The sequence below is a fragment of the Lissotriton helveticus genome, chromosome 4_1 (assembly GCF_964261635.1).
Source record: "Lissotriton helveticus chromosome 4_1, aLisHel1.1, whole genome shotgun sequence".
Lineage (NCBI taxonomy): Eukaryota > Metazoa > Chordata > Amphibia > Caudata > Salamandridae > Lissotriton > Lissotriton helveticus.
Window position 1 is genome coordinate 104,377,230 of NC_136063.1, and position 26,571 is coordinate 104,403,800.

Below are 26,571 nucleotides of genomic sequence, written 5' to 3' on the forward strand. Positions count from 1 at the left end.
ATAATCTTACTTTGATCCTCTTTAAGTAACCAAGGACAATGTTAACCATCTAGTGGTTTCTTGGGGGCCCCCTCAAGTTTCGGTACGCTATTGTGCTAAAACCTAAATAAACAACACTAATACCAAGAGTGCAAAGGGTGGGATCTGAGCACAGCATCATAGTATTGTAACTTGAATGTCTTTCAGACCTTCCTGAAAGCCATTTCATTAGAAATGTACCTTAAACACAGGGATGTCATTCCAGGGCTTGGAGGCCTGATAACAAAATGTATGCCTAACCCTGCTGACATACCCTTATGATTTAAAATTTTTTTTAGAAAGCTTTATTGAATAAAAGTATACAATGTAACACATCAGTACAAAATTAAGAGGTACTGAAGAAACATTAAAAGTCTGACAAACCTCAATAAATGACATGCGGGCCCCAGAAGAGGGATAATTAACTGTACTCATAAACAAAGCTTTTTTAGGGATTTTTTTGGTAAGGGGAGGGAAAGGTTGGGGAAAAAGGAAAGAAAGGAGAAAAAGAGGGGGGGAGAAAGGAAAGGCGGGCAACTTAGAATGCAAATTTAATGTCTACAATTATCAAATAACATGAAGAGAGAGGGAATAATCAGAAAAATAGATTAGGGGGTACGTCTGGATAAATAATCAGTTAATGGTAACCATAACAAATCTCTTTTGATTAATAAAGGTACAGTTGTAGCATAAGCGATCAAGTCTGTGGTGATGACCTAGCAAATTCCACCAAGCATTATAAGCAATTTTAGAAGTATCTTTCCAATTTGTAGTGATTATCTGAAATGAAAGTGCCATGAAAAGATCAATAAATTTACGAACATTACAATCAACATTCCAAATGGGAGAAGAGCCACCCAAGAAAACATAGACAATCTCAAAGGGAAGATCAGTAGACAAACTTTTGTTAAGTGTGGACCAAATGTGGGACCAAAGATTTTTGACAACTGGGCAATGGAAAAACATATGAAGACGGTCACTATGTTCACATGGGCAAGCTCAGCATTTTTTTGAATCTATTAGTTTGAATTTATAAAGGTCTGAAGGTGTAAAAAAAAAAGCCTATTGTAAAAAAAATAAAAGGTTTGTGTAGTGCTGGCTGAGATGAAAACTGTATGTATCTTGGACCAAAGAGAGTCCCAAACAGATAGGGAGAAATCTTGGGCCAGGTCTGCTTCCCATAGGAGTTCTAGTTTGGATTTGAGCCTCTCAGTAGGGGAACGCGAGAGTAACTTGTAAATAGCCGAAGCTCTAAAAGGTATGGAGAAGTCTGGCAGGGAGGGAAGAGAGGGTAAATCAGTGGAGGGGGGAGTACCCTGAAGAATAGTGGAAGAAAGGGTGTGCGAAAGTGAGAGGATATGAGTAGAGTACGTGTTCGAGAGATTGAAAGAGTCGCGTAGATCTTGGAATGATCTTAAAGAGTTATCTCTGAGCAGGTGATCATAGGTAATAATGCCTTTATCAATCCATTCCTTCCAGAAGAGCGCTCGGTCGTTAATTTTAAGGAATTTATTGTACCAAATCGGGGTCAGCGCATGAAGGTTTGTAGAAGAGAGAGAAGAACTAAAAAGTGAAAGTGTTAGGGCCTTAGAGTGTTTAAATACAGGAGTTATGAATTTTGTGGGAGGCTGAGATAAGCGGGTAGCTGTAAGGAATGAGAAAGGAGCAAGTTGTGCCAGTTCAGTGGTGCTCCACGCCGTTAAATGAGATGGGGAGGAATCCGTAAGGAAAGGCCAAATTTGTTTAAGCGTGAATGCTGAGTGAAAATGGGAAATATTAGGTAAATTGACGCCGTCAAGATTTTTGGGTTGTTGGAGACACGAAAGGGAAACTCTAGCTTTACGGTTGTTCCATAAAAACTTTGTTAAGAGTCGGTTAATGGATTTAAAGAAGTAGTGAGGGAGAGAAATAGGAAGCATGGAAAGATAGAAGTTTATAATAGGGAGTAGCATCATTTTAATAGTCGCTAGACGACCCCACCAAGAGAGGAATAAGGGGGACCAACGTTCTATAAGAGAAGAGATTTTTTTAAGTATGTCCGAGTGATTAATTTTGATTGTTTCTCTGATAGTAGTAGCATAAAGAATACCTAAACACTTAATAGACCCAGGATTCCATTCGAAACCAGAACCCTTGAACATATGGGAAAGGCAAAATGTGTTTAGGGGAAGGACTTCGGATTTATCGATATTAAGCTTATAACCAGATACCAAAGAATAATCACGAAGTAAAGAAAAAAGTGCGGGTAGTGAGGCAGCAGGGTTAGAAATATAGAGTAAAATGTCGTCTGCATAAGCAGTAAATTTAATTTCCACATCTTTATAGACAAATCCAGAGTATAATGAAGAGTTTCTAATTTTTACCAAGAAAGGTTCTAGTTCAAGAATAAAAAGGAGGAGAAAGAGGACATCCTTGCCTGGTTCCTCTGTGAAGGGAAAAGTAAGTGGATTGTGAGCCGTTAACCCAAATAGAGATTTTAGGATCAGAATATAATAATTTAATATATCTAAGAATAGGGGGACTAAAACCATGCCATCTAAGCGCTCCAAACATAAAATCCCAGTTAACGCGGTCGAAGGCTTTTTCAGCATCCAATGTGATGGCAACAATGGGAGAGTCCATCTTTGCTGCCAGGTGCATAATATTGAGAAGGGTTCGTGAGTTATCAGTAATAGATCTGCCTTTGACAAAACAAGATTGATAAATATTTATTAAATCAGGAATAATTTTATTAATACGGATAGCCAAAACTTTTGCAAATATCTTACACTCAGTGTTTATAAGAGAAATGGGCCTGTAATTTTGGCATTGGGAAGGATCTTTATCTTTTTTGGGAAGTAGACAGAGCATTGCTTGCGTGAAGGAACCTTTGGATATACCTGTGGCAAGGAAATGTTTAATTAAAGAAAGAAGATGAGGTATTAAAATTGTTTTAAAATGAAGGAAAAAGCGCACTCTGAAGACATCCGGGCCAGGAGTTTTGTCCTTGGGAAGAAGTAGAAGTGCATCAACAATTTCTTTCACTGAGATGGGAATATCAAGTGAAGAGTGGTCTACAGTAGTATCAGGGGACTTTGGGATGGATTGAAAAAAGAGTCAATTTGCTCAGCAGAGGGATTGGATTCAGGAGTATAAAGGGAGGTGTAATATTGAACAAAACAGTCAAGAATTTTAGCGTCTGAAGATTGGGAGACTCTTTGGGAATCTTTGATAGTGACAATCTTAGATTTCTGTTTTTTTATTTTAAGGTAGTTCGCGAGTGACTTGCCTGCTTTGTTACGCCCACCATACATTTTGGCATTAAATTTGAGGAGATGATTGGAGGCAGAGTCCCAGGAATGTTTGTTAAATTGTATTTTAGCTTTAATTAGGGAGGATAAAGACTCGGATTAATATGTAGTGAAATAGAGGTGTTCTAGATCCTTAATTTGTCTAAGAATGCGGGATGATTGGCTGAGAGCCTCCTTTTTTTTTTTTTTACGTGATACGAAGTCTATAACACAGCCCCTAGCGGCCGCCTTAAAGGCATCCCAAAGGAAATGGAATTCTGAAGTTGTATTTAAATTGGTTTGAAAAAATTCATCCATAAAAAGTGCAAAATGATCAGTGAAATGGGGGTCTAGAAGTAATGAATTATTGAAACGCCTGCGACGAGATGCAGGAATAGGGGATGGGTAATCCATATCTAAGATGATGGGGGCGTGATCAGAGATAAGAATGGAACCTATTTCAGAGTGAGTCATAAATTGGAAAGCATGTTGTGAAAGAAAGATGTAGTCAATGCGGGAATGAGATGCGTGCGCAGGAGAGAAGAAAGAAAATTCTAAGGAATCGGGATGGGATATTCTCTGAGTCAATGAGGCCTCTAGACGAGATGGATTTATGGAATGATTTTTGCATTTTGTTGGGAACATATCGTGCTTGTGATTTGCGGTCTAAAAAGGGGTCCATGAGTTGATTAAAATCACCACCTACAATTAAATCTTCATTAGCATTAGATGAGAGAAGCGAAGAAAAATCGTTCCAGAAGGATAAATCTACACCATTGGGACCATATACATTACAAAAGGAAAGGTGAACATTGTTTACAATACTATCAAGAAACCACCATCTATCATTAGAATCAGAAATTTCATTTTGAACTTGAACAGACAACGATTTATGAAATAAAATAACAACACCATTTTTGTGATTAACAGCCGAGGAGCAGAAGGCTGCTCCTACTCACTGTTTGCATAATGAAGACATATCTTATGAGGAAAGATGAGTTTCCTGTAACAGAGCTACTTGATATTTCAAGCGGGCCAAGTGAGACAAAATACGCTGTTTCTTAATAGGGTTTCGAAGACTCTTAACATTCCATGAAATGATGCGAAGACCACTCATAATGAGAAATGGAAAAATAGGAAGAGAAAAGGCATAAAGCAGTTAAAAGAGAAGAAAAAAAGGAAGAGAAGTGAGAGGAAACAGTTGAAATGAAAGAAATACTTTGTATATCAATGGAGTAGAAAGAAAATAGTTGAGACCACCACAGATGCAGGATCCAAAGCACAACAAAAAGGCGATATAATCATTAGCACAGAAGACAGCCTCAGAGTAATTTGTATGACCAATACCAAATACAATGACTGAGTAATTGAATAAAACCAACGTTCTGAGGAACGCTAAAGAGGAGATATTAAGGAAATGTAGCAATTAAAACAGTTGAGGAAGATCTGGAGTAGAGCGCTAGGTGAGCGTTGAAACAGGCTGGTAAGTATTAATAGTGATGTATAATCCAAAAAAGTAGCTCAAACCAGGCAGTAAAAGAGCAATTTAAGCGACAGTAGATTCCTGAAGTAAAAGAGCATCAATGCAGGATTGCCGCTAAATTTATAAACCAGCCACTTTGAAGAAGAGGACGAGCAGGCAACAACATGGTATGCTCCAAATTCAATAAATATCAAAAAGGGGGAAAAACCCCCCCAAAAAACGAGTTAGGGGACTGTTGCAGCTGCAGTATGAGGAGAGAGCTGCATCACGCAGTTAGAATAGGAGCGCACAAAATGGCGGGCGCTGCAGCCTTCATTACTGAGAAGGAAGCCAGAAGTTTGAAAGCGCCTCACTCAGCGCATATCTGCGGTCGGAAGCTCACCAAAATGCTCCTGGTGGTTTCCGACCTGTGTAGCGCTGGTTTCTGGCGAAGAGAAGTGCAGCTGACGGCCCCTTCAAAGAAAAGCCGCCGCGATTCCGCGCAGCGTCCCTAGGGTGCGGCCATCTTGTCACCGCCGCCGCGCGCTCCGATCATGATTTTAATTTTTAATTCTGGGAAATCTGGCATTAGAAAGTGGGTTGTTCATCACAGAAGCCTTTGAAGGCACTAATGAATCGGGAGCAGATTGGTGCCCAAAGTGGATTGATACAGTTTTTGAGCCGGGCTCAATGCCGTGAACTTGGGCCTTCGATCCAGGACAGCCAATGTAGCCCCTGTCTTACAATCAATACTTTTTCGTGTTTCCTTAAATTAGAAACCATTCTGACCACAAATATTTCAGTGTGTTGCAACCTAGTGATATGAGCTGACTGTTGAGTGAGTGGTGTATAAGGTATCACAGTCGTGTGGTCTGGCCATGTTACAGTCACATACTGTGGTCAGGCGCGTTTCTCTAGAGAGAACATTAAAACATTTTCTTAATACTTTCAGTAAACCAAATCAAGTGTTGACAACCGAGTTGACAAATGAGGCTGATCAGAGACAAAGTTTCTATTTGACCAGCGGTAGGACCTCCGTTTTTCAGTATTGAGCTTTAAGTTGTAACTCATCCAATGCTGCACAGACTGTCCATCAATTAATCAGCTTAGTCTCCAAAGGAGGGGCTTGGTGGCCCAAATGCATCACAGGGTGGGTGTCCTCAATGTAGGAGAAAGCACAACATCCAAATGAGCGAATGACCTGCAAGAGTTGTAGCATGTCAAGGTTTAATAACATTGAGAACAGGCTTGAGCCCTGAGGTACTCCACATGATATCAACATGTTGCTGGTCTTAGTGACTGGGAACGTGCTATCAAGGAGTGACTAAACCAGCTCCAAATAGTTTTTCTGCACTAAGTTGTCGAAAGGTAAAACCCAGACTGCATCGTCTTTATCCAGGATGTCCCTCATTTAGTCTGTCATAGTGATTATTTTTCAGTACCTCTGCGTGGCAGAAGCCCATTCCCTAACGATTCATAAGATTTCTTAGTTTGAGAAATTCGGATAATCGAGTAGCTAGTAGTTTCTCAAGAATCTTGCAGATTGCCAGCAGTAGATTAATACATTTTTTTGTACATCTGAGGCATTCACGTTTCTTGAAATGTAACTGGGTAGCTATGTTCTCCCTTCTGTTCAATACACACTGTGGGTGTACAAAACTCCATGCCTGAGAAAGATGAAAGGTGCATGCAGTGTCGAGATGCATACACACAAGTCTTAGCTGGACAGAGACCAGCCTTCCCGACCAGTAGACTGCAGAAGGTGTCCTACTGGTCTGTTAAATACCAAACTTGACGGCTGACCGTTTGCACAGCATTTGAGGATCCCTGGGGTCTTCTGATGATCAGCCTCTCATGTTTACAGAAGTCAGAATGGTGCTGCAGCTAGTCTTTGCTGGCCGCGGTTGCATGTATTCCTGTTCCTTTGCTACTGGCTATTGAAGGTGAACTCTTGACAGCTGGTCGTAAAGCATAACCTTTTTTTGCTCTTTGACCAGGATTTTTTTTTTATCAGTTCCCCTAGGTTTCACCTGCATCCCACATGGTATCTGCACCTCATTAGAAATCTTTGGACTCAATCGATCTGAGAGAGTTTCTCCCTGTTCAGCCGAGCCCGGGACTTCCTATGTTACTGATGTTCCAGCTGGGAGCCTTCCAGGTGTGATAGTTCTGTGGCTGCTTGCACTCCTGGCCTCCAGCATACTTCTTGTTCTATGTGCTCAGTGGCACACACCGTCTCTTCACTGTCTCAAGTTTCAGTTAGCTAAACACTGGACGATTCTTTCGGACAGAATTCTTATTCCTTCAGATGTGTAGGGACCTACACCGGTGGTTAGTGCTGGAAAATCTGACTTGAGGGAAACCATTCAGTTCCCCCTGCCTTTTCTATCAGTTGGTGGGATTCCAGTGCTCTAGCAGGGGGTAATTTGGTTGGCCACAAAATAATTCTTGTCCTATGACCTCAGTCAGAGGGTTCAGGCAACACAACTTCTATGTGGTACAGAAGCAAACAGGACTGCGTGGGCCTTCTTCCCCTAAGATTAGATTATATGCATTTATGGTCCTGGGTTATGACTTTACGATAACTAGCCGCCTGTGAGCCATCTTGCATGATTTTTGAGTGAGACGGTGGATGATCTGAGCAAGTGTCCTATTGCTCATCAAGAAGGAATGCTGTTATGTTTATCCCTTCCTTGCATATGTCCTTTTCTACCTTGTTTTTCTTATCCCTGTATGTATGGTATATCTGGTTTTTCATTTATTCTCTCCTTTCTCGTTTTTTTTTGTTGAAAGAATATAAACAAATGTAGGCATGGATTATTGTCGTGTAGAAAAGATTGCTTTTGTTTGCAGTGATTTTCATTTTTGTCTTGTATTGTCCTGTGCGGGGGCAGGGGGGGTTGAGGGAGAATAAACTGTTGTAAAAATCGTTAATAAAAATATTTTTCAAAAAAAAGAAAAAAAAAAAAGAAGGGCATTTCCATCTGGAGCTAGTTTGGTTAATCTTTGCCCAAGGAGCCTGCCTCAGGTGGACCTGTTTGCAGGACCATGTGCTGGTGAACCTGATTGCTCTTTACTGGTGACAGAAGATGTGGTGTTTGGAGTTGATCTGCCTCTGTTGGTCCTCGTTGGTGAGTATTGAGCGCACCAATTTCTTTGGTGGTCGAGTGTGTTTTGGATTCCACGTTGAGGTTGTGGTACATGTCTGGCACATTACTGAGTATTAGTCTTATGAGTAGGTGCACCATTGTAAAGGAGGTAGCCTCCCCACCCCACCCCTAATCACTGTGCCTCTTCCATGGATAACTAGTCCTGGACAACAGGGCTGCGGTCCCTGGCGTTACCGCTGCACGGTAATATTTTCATCATCTGCCGCAGTAGTTCACGATTTCAGAGTTGGTGACATTTGATATGTGGATAAATGTATAGACCAGATAAACTAGGAAAGATAGTCCTCTTAAACAAAACTTAATCTATCACGGGTATCCTTTCAAGATGTCTGAGTGGCCTCCCTTACTCTCTTTGTGGGTATTTGTTGCTCTTAAAATATGGGAAAACAAACTTCAGAGGCTTGTTTCTTAAGCGCTCAGCATCATGGGACAGTGCAAGGCCAACTACCCGTAGCAAATTTAAAACCTGGAGGTTTCTGGAAGTTCTGTTTTATCTGGTTAGTATGGAAAAATGATTTTGTAATTTTAAAACGCAAATGTTTCAACATCAAGGTGATGTTTGTCCGTGTTGGAGAATTCCTCAAATTAGGGATCTCCAACCTTTTATGCAATGAGAGCGGCTTATGGTTAGTGAAAATCATCCCAAACTACTAATTATATTAGTGATGTAATAGTAGCCACATCGGACAGGATTATATCGGTGCCCAACACATGCAAGGTTAATAGCGAGGAACACCTCTGTGTACCAGGCAGGGTTGACAGCAGTAATGTAGAAAGAGTTTGTCTATTTAGAATGCCTTTAGATGAGTAATAAATACATTGCCTGTGTAGCTCAAAATGCTTCTAACCCAAAGGGAATAATACTAGTAGTAAGTACCCCAGTGCTACATTACTTATCACTCAAATATCAACTTTAAATATAAACATTAGTTTGTGAGTTCTGAAAATACATACATTTTCGACTAAAATGCACACTTTTGAATGTTGGCGTACATATATTAATTCAGCAAAGCAAAGCTTCAAAATTAGTAGGCTGGGTTGCACACAGCAGAGCTACTCACAGGAGGAGCTACCAGTGGCTCACGAGCTACTCGTTGGAGAAGCCTGAAGGGTTGTAGTTTGGCTGGAGATATGTGTCGAGAAAGTCGCTATATTTTGCCTTGTTCCTGTATGCATGAGGAGGATGTGAGGTGCAAGGTTGAGCAGCTCGAGTCTCGAAATATAAACCGGAAGTTGCAATGAAAAGTGAGTTTGGAGTTGTCTCTGGTTTGCCGAAGCTGATAGCAGAGCGGGATAGGCGCTTAATATTACTTACTGAAACGCCGCCGCTGCTTGTGATTAAACGTGCCAAGGCTCTGTTCTCCTGTTTCAGGTGCTGCTTTAGATGTTTGAAAGATGGCCGAGGACGTAGACATGAACAGCAACGAGACGCCCAAATTCCACCTGCGCAGGATCGGGCGCCCACCTTCCGTCGAGGGAGCGGCCACTTACATCCAGTGGGTACCTCTCCAGAGTCTGTGCTTTTTACCAACGTTTAAAACTTGCTACAAATGTGAAATGCACCCGCTGAAGCTTGAAACTTGCTGCGGGATGGGTGGCAGAGGAGGGGTAATGCAAAGGATGACGCTTGAGACACGCAGGAGGGGGAGAGTGCACGGTCTCGACGCCACCTGATGCTACAGGTTATTACCAGCATCCCCTTTCCGTGTCAGGGCAAAGAAATGCGTAGTGGCTGGAGGTGGGCGAGCCAACAAGTTATTTGGGGAGTCAAGCTGAGGGGGGAGGTTGGCGAGGCAACAATTTAACAGGGAGAGCCGAGCCTATGACTTGGCTCTAAAAGCCCATGGACCAGCCAGACCCTGGAAACATGTGACACTGAACTGTGCATAGCCACCATATAAAAATATGCTAAAGACTTCAAAATGAAAAAAAAAGTGACCTGCAGAAGCGTTTTCAATGTATTACTTCAGATTTTATCAATGCATAGAGGAGTATTTAATAAAAAGCATTTGCAATGCACTAGGTCTTGCATTTGTTGGAGTTATTGGCATTGTAAATGGCAATATTTTTTGCTTGCAGTGGACTGCTGAAAATGCGCATCTCTTAAGCAATGGAAGTGTAAATTGGGGGTACTTACCCCTGAAATTGGATTCTAAAGACAAAGAGGACCCCTCCTGATCCCTTTCTGAGGCAAAGAGAATTCTGCTGGGGGGCGTGGTTAAAATTGAACATAAAGCTCTGTTGCAAGTGCATGTCATGGTAAACTGGCTTGGTGTGGGTGTCAATAGATGAGGACATGGCCCAGCTTCTCCTCCCTTGGCCACAACCTGAAGGGGGCTGGCAGAATGACGTTGATTCACTGGTCTCAACCCCTCCGACTTGTGTTCGCCTCTTGACCGTGTTAAAACCGTTCAGTGCCAACAGTTTACATCACATGCATGCACCAGAGACTTCGCCCGAAAGGAGGCTGCACACAGAGGCTTTGGGGAGGTTAATTTCCCAGAAAGCTGATTAATGATGGAGGTTATAAACCATCTCCACCCCAATGGCAGTGGACGCCCATCGGAGGCTTCATGCAGAAAGCGCAAAGTGGAGACCCTCATGGGTCCCTTTAGGTCTGTGGAACAAGGATTTGTAATATTCACCATCAAATCCCCTCCTGAGCCTTAATGTCCGATTTCCATTTGGTAATTGCCCATTGATGGAGAGCTGCTGGTGGAGCCCAAAATCATCATCCTCTATAATTTCATTTTATACTATTTTATTCAATAATAAAGGTATGGGCTTCTCTTGTTTGAAGCAAAGTCATAATGGAATAGTAGCTTACATCATTCATTCAACAATCTGTTTATTTATTAAGCGCATACGACTGCAAAAGAGCAGATACTAAGCCTACAATGGTCCAAGAAGTGCTAGTTTGTTTGTTAACTTGATTTAGTTAACAATGGCAGCTGAGGTCTGCAAACTTGAGATATGAAACCGAACACCCTTAAATGGCATATCGTAAGGTATGCAATTTTTTTTAGTAACCCAAAGTTTGGGCCGAATCCAGGTGGCTGAGCACATAATCCAGACACATGATACAAGTAACACTAGACCTATGACAAGCCATGGATATTGCCTTTGACAATGGGTGTTAGTTGCATAAGATAAATAAGCAACAACTATGGCTTCGTTGTAGAGGATACAAAATGCCTCATTTCTGAAACGATGAGACTGTGAAATTACTATAACGAGTCTCTTTGAAGTGACATCAAAGGCTGTGAAGGGTGGTACTGCTGTAGAGTTAAGGTTTATTTTTCACCCTGAGTGGGAGGGCAAAATCAGAGAACCTGATAGGGACCTGTCTCGACACCTGCTTTTCAGAACTACAGCACCGGCCGGACCCGGCCCACATAAAGTCCTGGGTTTAGATGATTTGTTTTTCCTAGATGTTTTGCAGATGGACGTTGGAAGCATATTCAGAGGTGTGCGTGGCCTACATAGAGCCTGTCTCCTTTCATCTGCAGAATGTCAGTCAGTTCTGGAGAAGGTTCTTGTGTGAGGGAGCAACCATAGATCTAGTGCTGTATTTTGCTACTGAGATATGCAGGCGCTTTTCAATGGATGCATTTGTGTATAAGGTAGGTGTAATATGATGAGAGATGTGTGCCTTTATAAAAGCCAGGGAGGGGTACACGTTTTCCTCCTTATACAATTCAATAACGGTATGAAGGCAATACTAAACTAAAAATAAGGTTTGAAATGATGGAATATTTATTATTAAAAAACATACGAAATTATGTTATAACGCCTTGTGCCCACCTATACTATAGTATTGAGATGGCAGACCCCAATTCCGTTTCTGAACAGGCACGTACAACGGAGTGCGGGCGGGGGGGGGAGGGGAGAGCAGGCACGGTCACCGGAGTGCGGGTGGGGGGGATAAAAAATAAAAAATAAACTGAGCACGGTGTCCCAGAAACGGGTGCCACGCTCCGTATTGAAGTTTGAAATAAAAAAAGGAATTGAAATTAGGTTAGGCAGTGGCCACCATTACCAAAGCTGGTACCCTGTGTGTGCTGTGTTCCTTAATGAAGTAAATAGTTCTCGGAACTGGTAATCAAAGCTCCCGAGTTAGGACACAGTAAAAGATTGAGTCCTCATGGGCGGTCCCAAATGGAGACAGGTCGGTAACAAAGAGGGACTAACAAGCCTCATAATGAATTGGAAGCCAGCATTTCCCAAGGACAATCACAGTAGCCAATGAAAAGTATGGGCGGAGAGTGGGCGAGGCTTACACAGCATACTCGAGTACTGCATGCCTCGCAAAGCGTGCAGCGCATGCGTGCTGAGGCTTGAATCGACCTAAAAATGTCGTTTAAAAAAAAAAACAAAGAACTTTTACTTACAAATATTCCTGTCCGCTCAACTCATGGCATGCCAACAAGGCCATTAGTGTATTAAGAGGCAGGTCATTTGTCATGTGCACCATCTCTGTGGCCTAGATTCTTAGATGGAGCAACATTACAGTCTTTTTTAAAGTCATACACAATATGGGGCTTGTATAGCACACATCCTGGAATATTTCAAAGTGCTTTCAAATGACACACCAACAGACGGATGGGTGAAGTTTGCCAGAAAAGCACTATATCTATGTTTCACACAAAATGTTAGCAAAATCTAAAGGTCTTGAATAGCACAAGACCTGAAGAAAAAAAGAGGCCAGTTGATCTTTTGTTAGCTATCTGGTTTGTTAATGCTTTTTTTTTAAAAAACGTTTTTGTAATTCTATATTCCAAAATAGATAAGAAATTTGAAAAGATAGTTTGAAAGGGATCCTTGCAAAGACAAATAGAGCTATATAAAAAGGTAGCCATTCACATAGATATACTGACCGATATATTGATAGATACGGTTTCATACCTAGACAAGATTGCACAGTTGGAGATAGTTGCCTAGATAGATAGATACAAAGACTTGTTTGAAAAGATAGATGGGTAAATGTATAGATAGATACAGGCAGTTAGATAGACCGGTAGATAGGCAAATAGTCAGTCGTAGGTGGGCAAACAGAGTTAGACAGCCAGACCGGTAGGTAGGCAGATAGATAGACAAGCAGTGAGGGAGGTCATGGATAGAGAGAAAGACAGGTGGATAGACAGTCAGACTAGTTGACAGATTGTAAGAAAGCAGGATCTGCTTTCATGGTTACCCCCACTTTTTACCTGGGGTCAGTGTGTTTTGACTGTAGTTTGCTGGGATCCTGCTAATCAGGGAACATATGTACACGCCCCTTAAGAAATCTATGTACAATAGAGGATTCAAATAAGGAGGGTTGGTCTGGCAGCCTCAAGAAGGCAGACCGGGCCGAAAGGTAACCTTTGAGAGTGCCCGGGTTCCCTTTGACAGTGCTCAGAGCAGAGCCCTGCTGGGCAATGGTCAAAATAAAAAGTAGAGAGGGAAGCAGAAAGAGGATCAGTAGATCTTTCTGTATAATATTTCACAAATTAATTCCACTGGCAGGTTTACACGGTCTTGGTGGAGGGCCGCCTGGCAGCTAAAATAATATTGCAAACTTCGGGAGGAAGGTTGAATGTTATCAACTGGTGCCACTCAACCTCCACGCAAGAAGGCATAGAGTTGACAGGTTCTGGTGGAGAACCCTCCCTTGCTACTGTGACTTAACATCCTCCTGAAGAGGCAGCTATAGGAGGATCGATTCTCAATTGGAGAAGCTCAGGATACCAGACTCTATATGCTCAGTCCGAAACCACAAGAATGACTTGGGCCCGGTCGCTCCTGATCTTCTTGAGCACTCTGGGCAGTATGGGTATGAGCAGAAAGGCATATAGAAGGCCTGAGCTCCACTAGAGTTGAAAAGCGTCTCCGAGCGAGAGCCGCCTTAGAAACTCAGTGCGCAAAACTGCTGACATTGCGCTTTTTCAGAGAACAGATCAAACCAAGGTTCTTCCCACTGTTTAAAGAGACCTTGCATCACCTCCGGATGGAGACGCCATTTGTGATCCGCTAGGCATCGATGGCTGAGCTTGTCCGCCCTGGTGTTCAGAGAAACTGTTAGGTGTTTGAACCACCAGGGATATGACCTGCTGTTCCAACCATATCCAGAGACGCAGGGCTCTTGACAAAGGGTCAATAACCCAATCCCACCCTGTTTAGGGCTTTACCACATGGCGGTGGTGAGGTCCGTGAACACTCGAACCAGCATTCTCTTGATTGAAGGAAGAAAGGCTTTCAATGGCAAGAGAATCGCTTGGAGCGCCAACAAGTTGATGTGGAGTTTGGATCCTGCCGGAGACCAGAGTCCTCTGATCTCCACCTCTCCCAGATGACTGCCCTAACCTAGGACTGACACATCTGTCACTACTGTGTGATCTGATTAGGGAAGGGAGAGGGGTCTGCCTCAGACCCAATCGCGGTTGGTCAGCCACCACTGCAGGGCCTGTGCAATTTCCTCCAAGATATGAACCATGTCGGAGTGATTCCCCTGATGCTGCACCCACTGGAACTTCAGGTCCCAGTGTAGAGCCTGCAAATGCCATTTGGCATGCGTCACAAGCAGGATGCTGGAGGCCATGAGGCCCAGCATTTTCAGAGTAATTCTCATCGAAATCCAGGATTGAAGCTGAAACATCAGTATCCTAGCCTAAATCTCTTGGACTCTCAGCTCGGGAGGATAGGCCCAAAACTGCACTGTGTCCAGAATAGCTCCTATGAAAGGGAGCGTCTGAAAAGGAGTCGGGTGTGAATTCAGCATATTGATAGTGAACCCTAGCGAAAGCAGGAGGTTCGCTGTGGCCTGGAGGTGGGAGAAGACAGCCTGGGGCGAACTTGCCTTCAAAAGCCAGTCGTAGAGTTAGGGGAAGACTGACACCCCTGGTCTGCGCCGATAAGCTGGGACCCCCAGCCATCCCCTTGGTGAACACCTGAGGGGCGCTGGTAAGGCCAAAGGGGAGCACCGTGAACTGAAAGAGCGTGTGGCCCACTGTAAACCGCTTTAGTGCCGATGAGCGAAAGTAGTCAAGATCTCGCAGATCTAGGATAGGGCACATACCTTTCCCTTCTTCGGGACCAGAAAGTAGCCGGAATAACAACCACAGCCTACTTCTGGCGCCGGAACCCTCTCTGTGGCTCCCTTGGCCAAGAGTCAGGACTTCCTTCTGAAGCAGTCAGGTGATCCTCTGTGAGTTGGAGGCATGGAGGGATGGGTAGACTAGAAGGGGAAGGAGTACCCCCTTCGGACTATCTTTACAACCCACCTGACGTGCCGGACTAGGAGGGTTTGGAAGCTGAGGCTGCAGGGTGGGTGGTGGACTGCCCCAACCTCTGGCTCCCGTCCCACGGGGTCGTAACGAGCTGTGCCAAGTTTGCAGAACTTGCCCTGTCTTGGGGCTGGGATATGGTTGGCGCGGATGAAAGCCATTTCCATAGCCGCGAAAGGCAGGCAGGGGATGTGTGACCTCTGAGAGGCCCAAGGAGTTGGCCGTAGCCCGTGAGACATTGAGGCCAGGGTCATGTCTGCCTACTCTCCAAAGAGACAGGTGCCACCAAAGAGTATGTGTATGAGGGAAGCCTGGATATCCCCAGAAAATCCAGACGTTTTTAGCCAGGCATGGCTTGGAACAGCCCCGCTCCATGAAATTGCTTTGCGCAGCGAGGCGGTCGTATCAAGACCACAGCGAATAATGAACTTTGCCTCATCTCTCCTGTCAGATATCGATTGGGAGTGGATGGCCAGGCCTCCTCTGGGACCTGTGGCAACACTTGCACAACTGTTTCCCACAGGAAGTAGGAGTAACGGCCTAGTAGGCATGCAGTGTTCACCAACCGCAATGCAAGGCTGGCGGAAGATTTTTTTTAAATCCCAACTATCCAACTAATGGCAGCTCCTCCGCTAAGGCTGGATAGCAGAGAAATAAAGGAAAAATAAAATGATATTAACGACCGGTTATTACCATTTTATTTGTTCCTGCTACTTTGTCTTAGCGGAGTGGGCGGGCCTGCTCTGCTCTCAGAGAAGGGGGAGGAGAGGTAGGCAGGCACACTCTGAAAGTGCGCATGTATGTTTGGCTGGCCATACATTCATGCGCACTTTGCATGTTTTCACCCAGGCTGTATTGCGTTCTTGGTGGAGAACATGCCAGGCTCCCACTGCCTGTTAGAGCTCCGATCCACAGTGCTCAGACATCACAACGCTACATTGCAGCGTTGTGATTGGCTATGGGGAGCCTGGGTGTGCTTCCTTTTCTGGCTGAACCAGGGACCACGGAGGAAAGGCCGGATGGAGCAAGGGACTGCAGAGGAGAAACATGGTGAGGAAACTGTGAAAAGGTACTTTTTTCCTTTTTCTTTCTTTTAACATTAACCTCTCCCTCGGATCCTCGCCAGCAACCACTGACTTCACTTCTGACTGGGATGGTGATCTGATCCAGCAGAGCGGAAAATCTTTGTGCCCCTGTCAGGCATTGGGCGTGGTGCTCGGACTCAGTGCTCCAGCAGTGAAATCTGGGTATTCAGTTCTTTGCTCTGTGCTGCACTACACGAAAGTTGCAGCGTAAACATGTACAGTTAATCACAGCCCCTTAGCCTACGATGATTAGTTCTCATAGTGCACAGGCACGGTAACCATGTTGTTCCTGATTACATTTCACATGCTTTACTTGATCTTGCATTCCTTATCACTGTTTGCTTTTTACAAGATGTTGTTGACTTTCATTATTACTCAGTGCGGCACCCTGTGGATTTCTGCTTACATTTCACATGCTTTACTTGATCTTGCATTCCCTAGAAGGGTTTGCTTTTTCCAGAATGTTGTTACTTTTTTTTCAGGCAGCATATTACTCTCATCTCCTTTCCCTCATAACCTATTTCCCATTGACTCGTTCTCCAGTACCATAAGGTCATACCAAAGGCAAAAGCACTATGCAAATATGATCACTCCACTGCAAATAAAAAACCAAAACTAAAAAAACATTGTCCTTTTCAACGCCAACAGATCCAACTTTAACAAATGCAAGACCTATTGCATTGCAAATGCTTTTTCTTTCTTACCTTCATCTTTCTTTTTGCTTGCCTTCTTTCTTTCTCTGTCTTTCTTTATTCCTTTTTTCTTTCTTTCGCCTTTTCCCTTCATCTGTTTTTTTTAAAACTTTATTTATAGATTTCCATACAATAGCAAATAGAAATATGCTACATATTACAGTGTCACAGTGATCTAGCCCCAAATCATCATCCATATACCCCCACCCCCTGATTTATACAATGTTACGGATATTTCTCCTACAATGAAAAGCACACGTTTGGATATTACCAATTTAGAGTGTCCGATTGACAGCAGCCAATGTTGCATAATACAGTGTTCATGTATAACTGTAGACTAAAGACCATTATCTACACACTTCGATCCACAGGAGGTCACGTAGTCATGCCCTCATCATTATCATTATGGACCCGTCCTGGCGCGCTAAATATGCTTGTAGAGGGCCCCAGATATCCTTGGGTTGGGTCGACATTGGCAACAATTGAGCATATGTAGTATGTTGCTCCTGACAATATAGCAGATCCGCCATCCACTCCTTAAATTTCGGGGCCCGTCCCTGCCCCCACCTACACGCTACCCTCCGTTTAGCTAACAGTAGTGACATAGCGATGAACTTCCGATATAGCAGAGGGATCTGTGCTGTATATCCCAACAATGTGAGCAAGGGGTCTCTCTCTAGTACACTCCCAGTCATGTCCCCCAGCGCCGTTAAGACTTCCTCCCAATACGCTAGTATGGACGGACACTCCCACGCTAAATGTAGGAATCCTGCCCCCAATTGTCGACATCGCAGGCACCTGCCAGTATCCACCAGCTTGAACCGCAATTTCCTTTCCGGTGTGTAATATAACCTGTGCAGGTACTTATAGTGTATGACTCCCAACCTACAGCTGGATGAGATTTGCGCCGTTTGCCACAACAATACTGCCTTTGTTCATCAGTCAGCTCCCGCCCCAAGTCAGTATTCCAATGGTCTCGTGACCTACTGCTTAGTCCCGTCCTATGTGACCGCATACTATTGTATAGCTGCGAAACAAGATGTGTCCCCTGGTCAGATCCTAACATCTGATGTAGCGGTGGGAGACATGCTGGTTGTGAGAAGTTGGCCTGGTATATGATGCTCACTAGTTCTAGTGATCACCTTGTACCATGCCAAGCAACCCCCTTGGTGCAGGTTGTAAAGTCAACCTTATAGACAAGCTATCCTAGGCGTAGCATGGACTAAGCAGTCTTAGGCTAAACTCTGTAAAGGCATGTGAAGCAAGCTGTTTTACCATACACAATCCCTTGAATACCAAATGAAAGGACACCACACAGATATATATTGAAAATATATCTAGATTTATTTCTACAAATATCCCCTATACTCTTTATGAGCACAGAAGCAGATACGTTAAAACAAAACACAGTTTAAATATACAAAATTTGCACAATTATGGATGAGCCCTAGGGGCCACCTAAACCATATACTAAAATAGTGGTATAAGAACCACTATGGGGAAAGTGAAGAGGCCTAGGGCCTGGGGAATCGCTGGAGCTGTTCGGGACTAGCAGTGAAGAAGTCGGGAAGGCCCGCAGGACTCGGGTGCAGTGCGGAAAGTGCACGCATTACCAATGCAGGGCTCGAAAAATTCACTCGACCGCTCGCATTTGCGAGTGACATTGATTAAGGACGAGCTATTTTTAGGTCCTACTCGCCCTTTCTGGCGAGTAGGAATACAAACTTGACACTTGACCTCTGCCTCTGAAAGCAGAGGAAATGTGACAAGATAGCAAGATTTAAAGGTATCTTTATTGCTCATAAAGTAAATGAGCAATAAAAATGCTTTTAAATCTTGTTAACTTGTCACATTTGCTCAGTTTTCAGAGTTTGAGGTCAAGTTCATTTAAGTTAGGTCGAGGAGATTTTGTAGTTTACTAGACCTGCAGGTCTAGAGCATTTTTTATGATTTGTCGAGCCCTGCAATGCAATGCAATGTCAATGGTGCGTAAAAGTTACAAAGTTAGTTATTAAGGAACCTTCCGAGTGACCTAGAAGGATGAAACTTTAGACACAGACACTAGAGGTGTATACCAGTGTGGGAACACCGGCGTTGCTGAGTTACCTCACCCACAGGAAGCGGGTGCACAGGGTCGAAGTAGTGTCGGGTTTCGTCACGCAGTTCGATGGTGCTTGGAGCTGAAGATGCTGCAGGCGGCTCGATGTGAAGAGTTTCGGTGGATCCAAGGGTGAATCTGAAGAGGTGAAGACCTGAAAGTAGAGGGGACAATGTTCAAAGTCACTAGCCAGTGACTACCGTGGAACCAGGAAGGAACCAGGCGATGTCGGGCGCAAACAGGTGATGTCGTGAAGATTGTCTCTGCAGCCACGTGGACACGAAGAGGTCAAGGACGTCCAGGAGTCGGTCACGAGCTGTCCCACGTAGGCTCTCGCTGATGGCGGTGTCGGCAACTTGATTGGAGCAAACAGGCCTTGGCTAAAGCAAGCCACGCAGGAAGTGATTCACGCTTCTCACTCGGACCAGCAAAGTCAGAGCTGGTGCTCCTTTTCAGGGGAGCAAGGGCCAGTCTGGAGCAACCAGACCAGCGGTGTAGTTTGTCGTTTTCGTCGCCAAGAGGGCCGCTAGCCACGTGGCAAGTGGCCGGGATGGCGCGTCGAGTGGGACAGTGCAAAAGGGCCCCACGCAGATCGTGGAGATGCTGGGGGCCTGATCTTCGGTGCAAGGGCTGCTCGAGGTTGGGGCTTCTCAAACCCCAAAGCACAGCGTCGAGGGTGCCTCGGGTGCTGCGCAGTCAGCTTCTCGGGGGTCTTTCAAGAGGTCCGGTCCCACGTCTCTCGGTGCCTCCACGGGTCCCTTCTTGGAAGGGACTGTGGATCGGGCTGTGAGAAGTCTGGGAGTCTGGGTCTTGTCAGGCTCTGGGCTCGGGCTCCGGCGGGAGGCGGCGGCAAAGCAGACGTCTAGTTACTGGATGGTGCCTGTGTTCACAGGGTGGCCACTCCTAGGCCACAAGGGAGATGCTCTTCAGTCTTCTGTGCAGCAGAATGTCGAAGTCCAGTCGTCTTCTTAGTTTCAAGTTGATTCAGGATGATCTGAAGTCTCAGGACACAGCTTCCACTCTTATTCGAATCTGGGGGGCCGGATCACCTACTAGGTCCCTCCTCTGGGTGGGACCATGAAGGGGGGTGGTTACACCCCCTCTCCTTTGTCCAGTTTCGTGCCAGGACTGGGGCTGGAAAGCCCCAGCACCGGTTTGAACTGGCCTATGCACAGGGACACCTTGTGTGCCCCAGGCATGTCTGATTCTATTCAGCCCTGTCCTACCCAATACACAAAATCCTGTCTGGGGTGGTGCTAGCACCTCCCAAGGCAGGAAACCCTTTGTCCAAGCTGCCCTCGCTGGAAGGACTCAGGAGGTCAGACTTGTGTCTGTGGTGGCAGCATCCATTTTGTGATGCTGAGGCTCTGTTTAACTTTAACTGGGGTTCAGGCTAGGTACATGTCGTGTCCTTCTAGAAGGGTGGAATGCTACCCCCGTCGCCAGAACTGGCGAGGGGGTAGTATTCCAATTCGTATGACACCTTACTCGACATGTTTTGATAAAGCCAAACCAAAGATAGCATTTAACCGCGAGGTTCATAATGCACTTAAGAGTATATGGTATGGCAGTATCATGAAACAGCTAAAGGACATGGTTCCGAAAGCTGCAGACAGGCTCAGCTCATGCCAGAGCACCATCTCACATATTTCCAAGCACTCTGCCTCCAGGATTGATGAGGCCTTCCATAGGAGTGGCTGATAGGAACATATGTGTCCATTTTGGGTTAGACATAGGCATACTATACCTAAGTAAGGGGTGGTTACACCGACTTACCCCAGCTGAGTGATCAGCCAGTTGTGTCAAATGTGGAGGCCAGGCAAGGGGTGGCACAATACGTGCTGCAGCCCCTGGTAGGCCTTGGAAGCACCTATGCCCTGGTTACCTGGGTACACTGTTACAGGGGCCAATAAGGTGAACCAGTTCCAAATGGGTATGTACCTAAGGTACATAGAGTCCATTTTAAGGAGAGAGCAATTAGCCTGGGACCCTGAATTGCAGGATCCCAGGCCAACTAAAGTCAAAAACCAGCTAAACACCAGGCAAAAAGTTTGGGGGTAACCATAGTCAGATATCCACCTTCCTTCACTGGTTCGTGGGGAAAATCTGGAAGGATGGCCTGCATTCCTTGCCTAAGCCTAATATATAAAAAGTGTCTAAAGGCGTGGGCCGGAGACCAGATAGTAAGTGATCAAGGGACCGAAATTGTCCATCTTGGAAGCGATCTCCCCAGGTGACAATGTTTGCGCGCTTGCACAGGTCTTGGAAGCCTTTTTCCTGCAACAGCGATAGATCAGGATGATATGTCAACGGATGCAGCAGAAAGTAAAGAATGAGCATCCCAAGCAGCGCTACGATTCGGTGCCATGCATCCACTGTCCCAGTGACAGTAGTAGGTGGCGTCGCCCGCTCCCGAACAGGTCCCTTTATTATGCCATTCCGTGGAATGGGGTCGGCAAGCCAGTCCTCAACAGCTATCTGTGGCATGTATCGGGGAGGGTGTATCCAATAATAAGCATAGAAAGCTCGTGCACTTAAATAATAAACCTCAAAATCGGGCACATCAAAACCTCCTTGTTCATAAGGTCTCGTTAGCACTGACCAACTTAGCCTCGCCTGTTTCCCCCCCATAACAATCTAAGCAGCTCATAGCGTAGTGTTTAAAAAAAAATATTTACAAAGTAGGGCCTCGTACCTCAGGTATAAGAAGAATAGGAGGAAAACACAAGACAGCTCGCCCAACGACTAGCAAACGAAGTTGTGGTTCTGGGTGCAATATGGGTCTCTTGCAAAAGCACCACCTGAATCTGTTGCCTGTCTAGGTATGCCAAAACTTTCCTTTGTTTTCGTGGTTCCCCGAGGCCCCGACCATTCCAAGAAAGCACCCTTAGGGTACTACCCTCCTCCTGCGTCATCAAGCCAAATGCCCATCCCTGGGCCCACAAGTAATATGTGTGTGCATTCCATATCCTGTATACATTGCAAAACAGTAGTGGTGGCATGCATCCTGCAATCATCATCACTGTGACCATGAACATCCCCCAAAACTCCTCCACCCTCCCATCCCTTCATCTGTTTTTGCCTTTCATTCTTGCCTGTTTTCTTTCTTTCTTCTCTTCCTCTTTTGTTCTTTCCTTCTTTAAAAGTTTGTTTCTTTCTTCCCTGCCTTTGACTTACCTTCATTTTTCTTGTCTTTCTCTCTTTCTCGTCTTCCTATTTTCTGTGTTTAGTGAAAATTACACCACACCCTTTCAGTTCAGTTCTTCATTAAATGCTCTGTGCTTTAATTGTACTTAATTAACATTTGTATCCCTGTGAAAAAGTAAAACGTAATACTTTCATGGAGTGTACAGCATTAATAACAAACCCTTGTCTTGTATACTTGTATCATAGTCTGGCACTGATGATAAAAGCTCAAGTCTAATATTTTGTGTTAAAGCTTCAACAAGGTGACCACACTTATTGGAAGGAATCAAGATGTTGTGGATTACTTCATCAGCTGCCCCACCGCAAGCTGCAAGGACTACATCTCCCGGGTACATGCCAGAGTCGTCCGAAACCCTCCATTGGACACACATAAAATTGTGGATTCCAGTTTGACGGGCATTTACGTTAATGACATCCGTATTGAAGGTAGTGTCATCCAAAGTGCTTTCTGCATAGGTTTAAAGTGCATTTATTGCTCGGGGGTGAAAGAAGATGTTATACTTTTCGATGGACAATCTGCAAGGCTTTTTTAGCTTGCCTGTCACCTGGTTAGATGGCCAACTATAAGTTTCTTTGAGGAGACTGTGTTTTAAAAAAAAAAAAATCCCCCCGTGCTGCCACTAGAAAACCGCTTGAAACTGTTTGAAACCCTCGATACTTGTTTAGGTGATGTCTTAATCTAGGTCACCACCCTCAGAATATGCTCCTTTATTGTCTTACTGCTCGTTGGAACCAATCCCTGTAAATCTTTGTTTGTGTTGTTCCAAAGACTGCATATGTTGAAGAGATGCACAAAAAAACTCAAAAGTTTATGATACTTCCCTTGTGTTTCTTTTGAAAATGAGAACGTGTTTTCAATACAAAATCGTCTTCCTGTGCACCCCAAACTGTACTTCTAGGGCCCCCACAGAGACTTGGAAAAAGCATATCTGGTACTATGCAGATTAAATGATTTTACAAGTGCTGCATGGTATCTCAAGTTACTTCAGCCTGCTAGAATGCAACATGAAAACAGGAGGGAGGTGAGAGCCAGTTTTCTTATGTCTTAAACTTTTTTTTAATCACACTAGAAGAGTCAACTTAGTTTTAACAGCCAATCAAACCTCTTCCTTACTTAACTGCATGTGGTAAAACATACCGAGTTAACATACCTGCTACAGAGAATATAGTTCCCTATGACAGCCTCTCATAATTTACTGCCACTCAGGAGGTGAACCCTGATGGACCCATAGGCATTCTGACTACACCCAGATGCACACACGTTCTCTTTTTTCTCTCTTTCTTGCAGCCAGATGACACAAGCGGGCACATGTAGAGACCAAAGGATATGGTGCTATCTACAGTGTTGGCTAAATAATTTGATGGCTGAGGGTGTATATAGTAATAGATGGGTAGATGGATGGTTGCAGCTGCTTTGCTGTAAAAATCCAAGTGTGGATAGACCGATGAATAGTGGGTTGACGGATTAATGCATGGGTGTGAATATGTGGTTGGTGTCGAGAGTTGATGATTAACATGGGAAACGGTGGATAGTTGCATAAGTGAGGGTAAATGTGTTTGGAGGGATGGGTAATCATAGATGGATTAATAGGTGAGTGGATAGGGGAGTGGATGAGTATTGGGTTTGACAGCCAAATGGTTGTTGGTGCATGAATGTTACTTCCTGCTTGAAGACTTTGTTTAATAAAAATGCCCTTTGCCTATAGCAGTTGTAAGCTTTATTGTTTAATTAAACCATTACAAATAGATAAGCTCTAGAGAAGATAAAATAATTATCAGATAAAATGCTTAAAACATCTGTATATAAAACATGTGGCGATCATGATAATTGTAAACAGTCTATCAAATCTGTCATTAACTAATAGTCATCATTGTCATTAATGCCAGGTCCTTATCTTTGCTGTTTAAAATATATACATTGACCAATGCGGTCAGTGCAATTCAGGGTTCTTCCACTATTACTCAGTCGCCCGTTCTTATTTGCTTTTCTTTACTGGCCATGACCGAGCTCACTGATAGACACTGCCCGAGTATGGGGACACATTTGGCACATCTTGCTAGGGCCCTATGGGGCAGAATTTGGGAAGCAAATACTAGACTCTCCCTGGCATGTTCAAGCCCCGTAGGCCAGACATATCATTGCCTTTTCTGATGTTCCAGGAAAGGATAGCAGCACAACAGATGTAACCACAAATCGATTTAAAAGGAACAAATTCTGCTATCTCTCTTTTCATTGAAGCAGGCCCAGGAGGGGTTAACACCTTTAATTAGCAGGACTAGTGACCCCATGTAGAAGATCTGTCTGTGAGTTACCACATTTATAGCTTTGTGTAGATATGGTTGCGGAAGCCGGCTAGGTAGTAGTCATTTAATGCCTCGGCTGCATCCGAGTTCCTGAGGAGCTGCAGACAGTCCATGGAGGTCTCCTTTAGTTGCTGATTAATTACCTTTTTCCATGTAGTAAATAGATGGTTCCACCTGGTAGGGTAAAGCCTGTCATGGGAGCGAACACAGTGCGTTAAGTACTTGGTCATACCAAGGGTTCCCTGGGGTTTCAGAGATGTATTTTAGGTGGGTTTTTCTTTACCAACTGTGCGTGTGCCATTGTGACCCTGCTGTAGTACTATAACGTGGCTACTTGACAGTCTGAAGTCTGGTATCCCAGACCAAGTTCCAACCTTAGCCTGGCAGACAAAGCGAGGTTGTTGGAAGATTATTTTTGTGCGCTCTACAGTGAACTTCTATGGCTCCATCCAAAGTCCCGGGGTATGCTAAATTGCCTATATAAATTCATGCATAAGGTCCTCATGGTCAAATCAGTCAATCACCACTGTTTGAGGCATGTGTGCTGTAGATACACTTTCTTTGCATACTCCTACCATCCAGTGTTGGGTCCGGATGTTTGCAAGTTATTTATCTTCAAAGAAGTCTTTCCAGTCCAAGGTAAGGTGATTCCTCCTTTCGGTGATAGTGTTAGATAGTTGTTTTCTGCCATCTGGTTCTGACGTGTATTGCTGCGCTCTTGTTCAAAACTGGCCGTCGGGTTCCACTCAGTGAGCAATCCACTCTGTCCTCGACGGTATTGTTTCGTACCTGTTTCCCACTTCTCCCGGCATCGGTTCAGTCAATGTTCAAATTTTGTCCTCAGTGCCATGCAAAGTATCCACGTACCAACTCACACCAGGTGTGTAACTTGTGCTTGTCTGCGGAGCACAAATCAGGTGTTTGTTAAGGGCTACTACTCACCCGTAAGGGTCTGAAGGCGCTAGGGGTGGGGGGGTTTAGAAGGCTCCTGTCCATCAAGGAGGGGGGGGGGGGGGTCTGTCGAAGAGCCAGGTTTTGAGGTTTCTTACAAAGATGGGGAGCGATGTTGTCTGTCTGAGGTGGAGTGGGAGGGTGATCCTCTGGGGTGCGTGGAATTTGAGTCTGCTGTTTAGGTATGCTGGTCAGGTGTCGTAGAGGTCCTTGTGGGCGTGGATGAGCATCTTGAAGGTGACTAGTTTCGATGGAGAGCCAGTGGAGTGTGCACAGGTGCTGAGAGATGTGGCAGTGTCTTGGCAGGTCGAGGACCAGTCTTGCGGCGGCGTTCTGGATGTACTGTAGCTTGTGGGTGAGGTTTTTGTTTGTTCCGGCGTAGAGTGCGTTGCCGTAGTCTAGTCTGCTGGTGACCAGGGCGTGAGTGACGGTCTGTCTGTGTTTGAGGGGGATCCATTTGAAGGTCCGAGAGGAAAGGGGGAGTCTGACCCGCTGCGTTCTGCCGGAGAGGAAGGAGCGGATCCAGTTGAGGGCCTTGTCTTGGATCCATGCGTCATGGAGTTTGCTTATTAGGGTCTGGTGAAAGACTGTGTCGAACGCTGCTGAGAGGTCGAGGATGAGGGCTGCTGTTTCTCCTTTGTCCAGTAGGGTGCGGATGTTGTCTGTTGCAGCGAGGAGGGCGGTTTCCGTACTGTGGTTTTTTCTGAAGCCGGATTGGGAGGAGTCGAGGATGTTGTGCTCTTCGATGAATGTGGCGAGTTGGCTGTTGATGGCTTTCTCAATGATTTTCGCTGGAAACGGGAGCAGGGAGATGGGTCTGTAGTTTTTTAGGTCAGTGGGGTCCGCCGAGGGTTTCTTCAGGAGGGGGTTGACCTCGGCATTTTTCCAGTCGTCAGGAAATATGGCGGTTGCCAGGGAGCGGTTGATGGTGTGGCAGAGCATGGGATGCGATGGTGTCAGCGGCTCTGTTGAAAATGTGGTGGGGACAGGGGTCCAAAGAAGAAGACTGCAAATCTTGCAGATCGTTGTGGTAGAAGAAAACCCTTTGTGATC

At 44.8% G+C, this 26,571-nt stretch overlaps 1 protein-coding gene across 4 annotated transcripts in view; it reads left to right on the forward strand.

The window, feature by feature from the left end:
* The window catches only part of NUGGC (nuclear GTPase, germinal center associated), a 1,180,213-nt gene that overhangs the window by 60,443 nt on the left and 1,093,199 nt on the right, over nucleotides 1-26,571 (forward strand). For all 4 annotated transcript variants that reach the window (XM_078686520.1, XM_078686521.1, XM_078686519.1 and 1 more), the window contains exons 2-3: nucleotides 9,292-9,415; nucleotides 22,496-22,689. In XM_078686520.1, coding sequence (XP_078542646.1) covers nucleotides 9,315-9,415; nucleotides 22,496-22,689 — 295 coding nt within the window. In that variant the 5' untranslated portion in view covers nucleotides 9,292-9,314. The remainder of the gene's footprint in view (nucleotides 1-9,291; nucleotides 9,416-22,495; nucleotides 22,690-26,571) is intronic.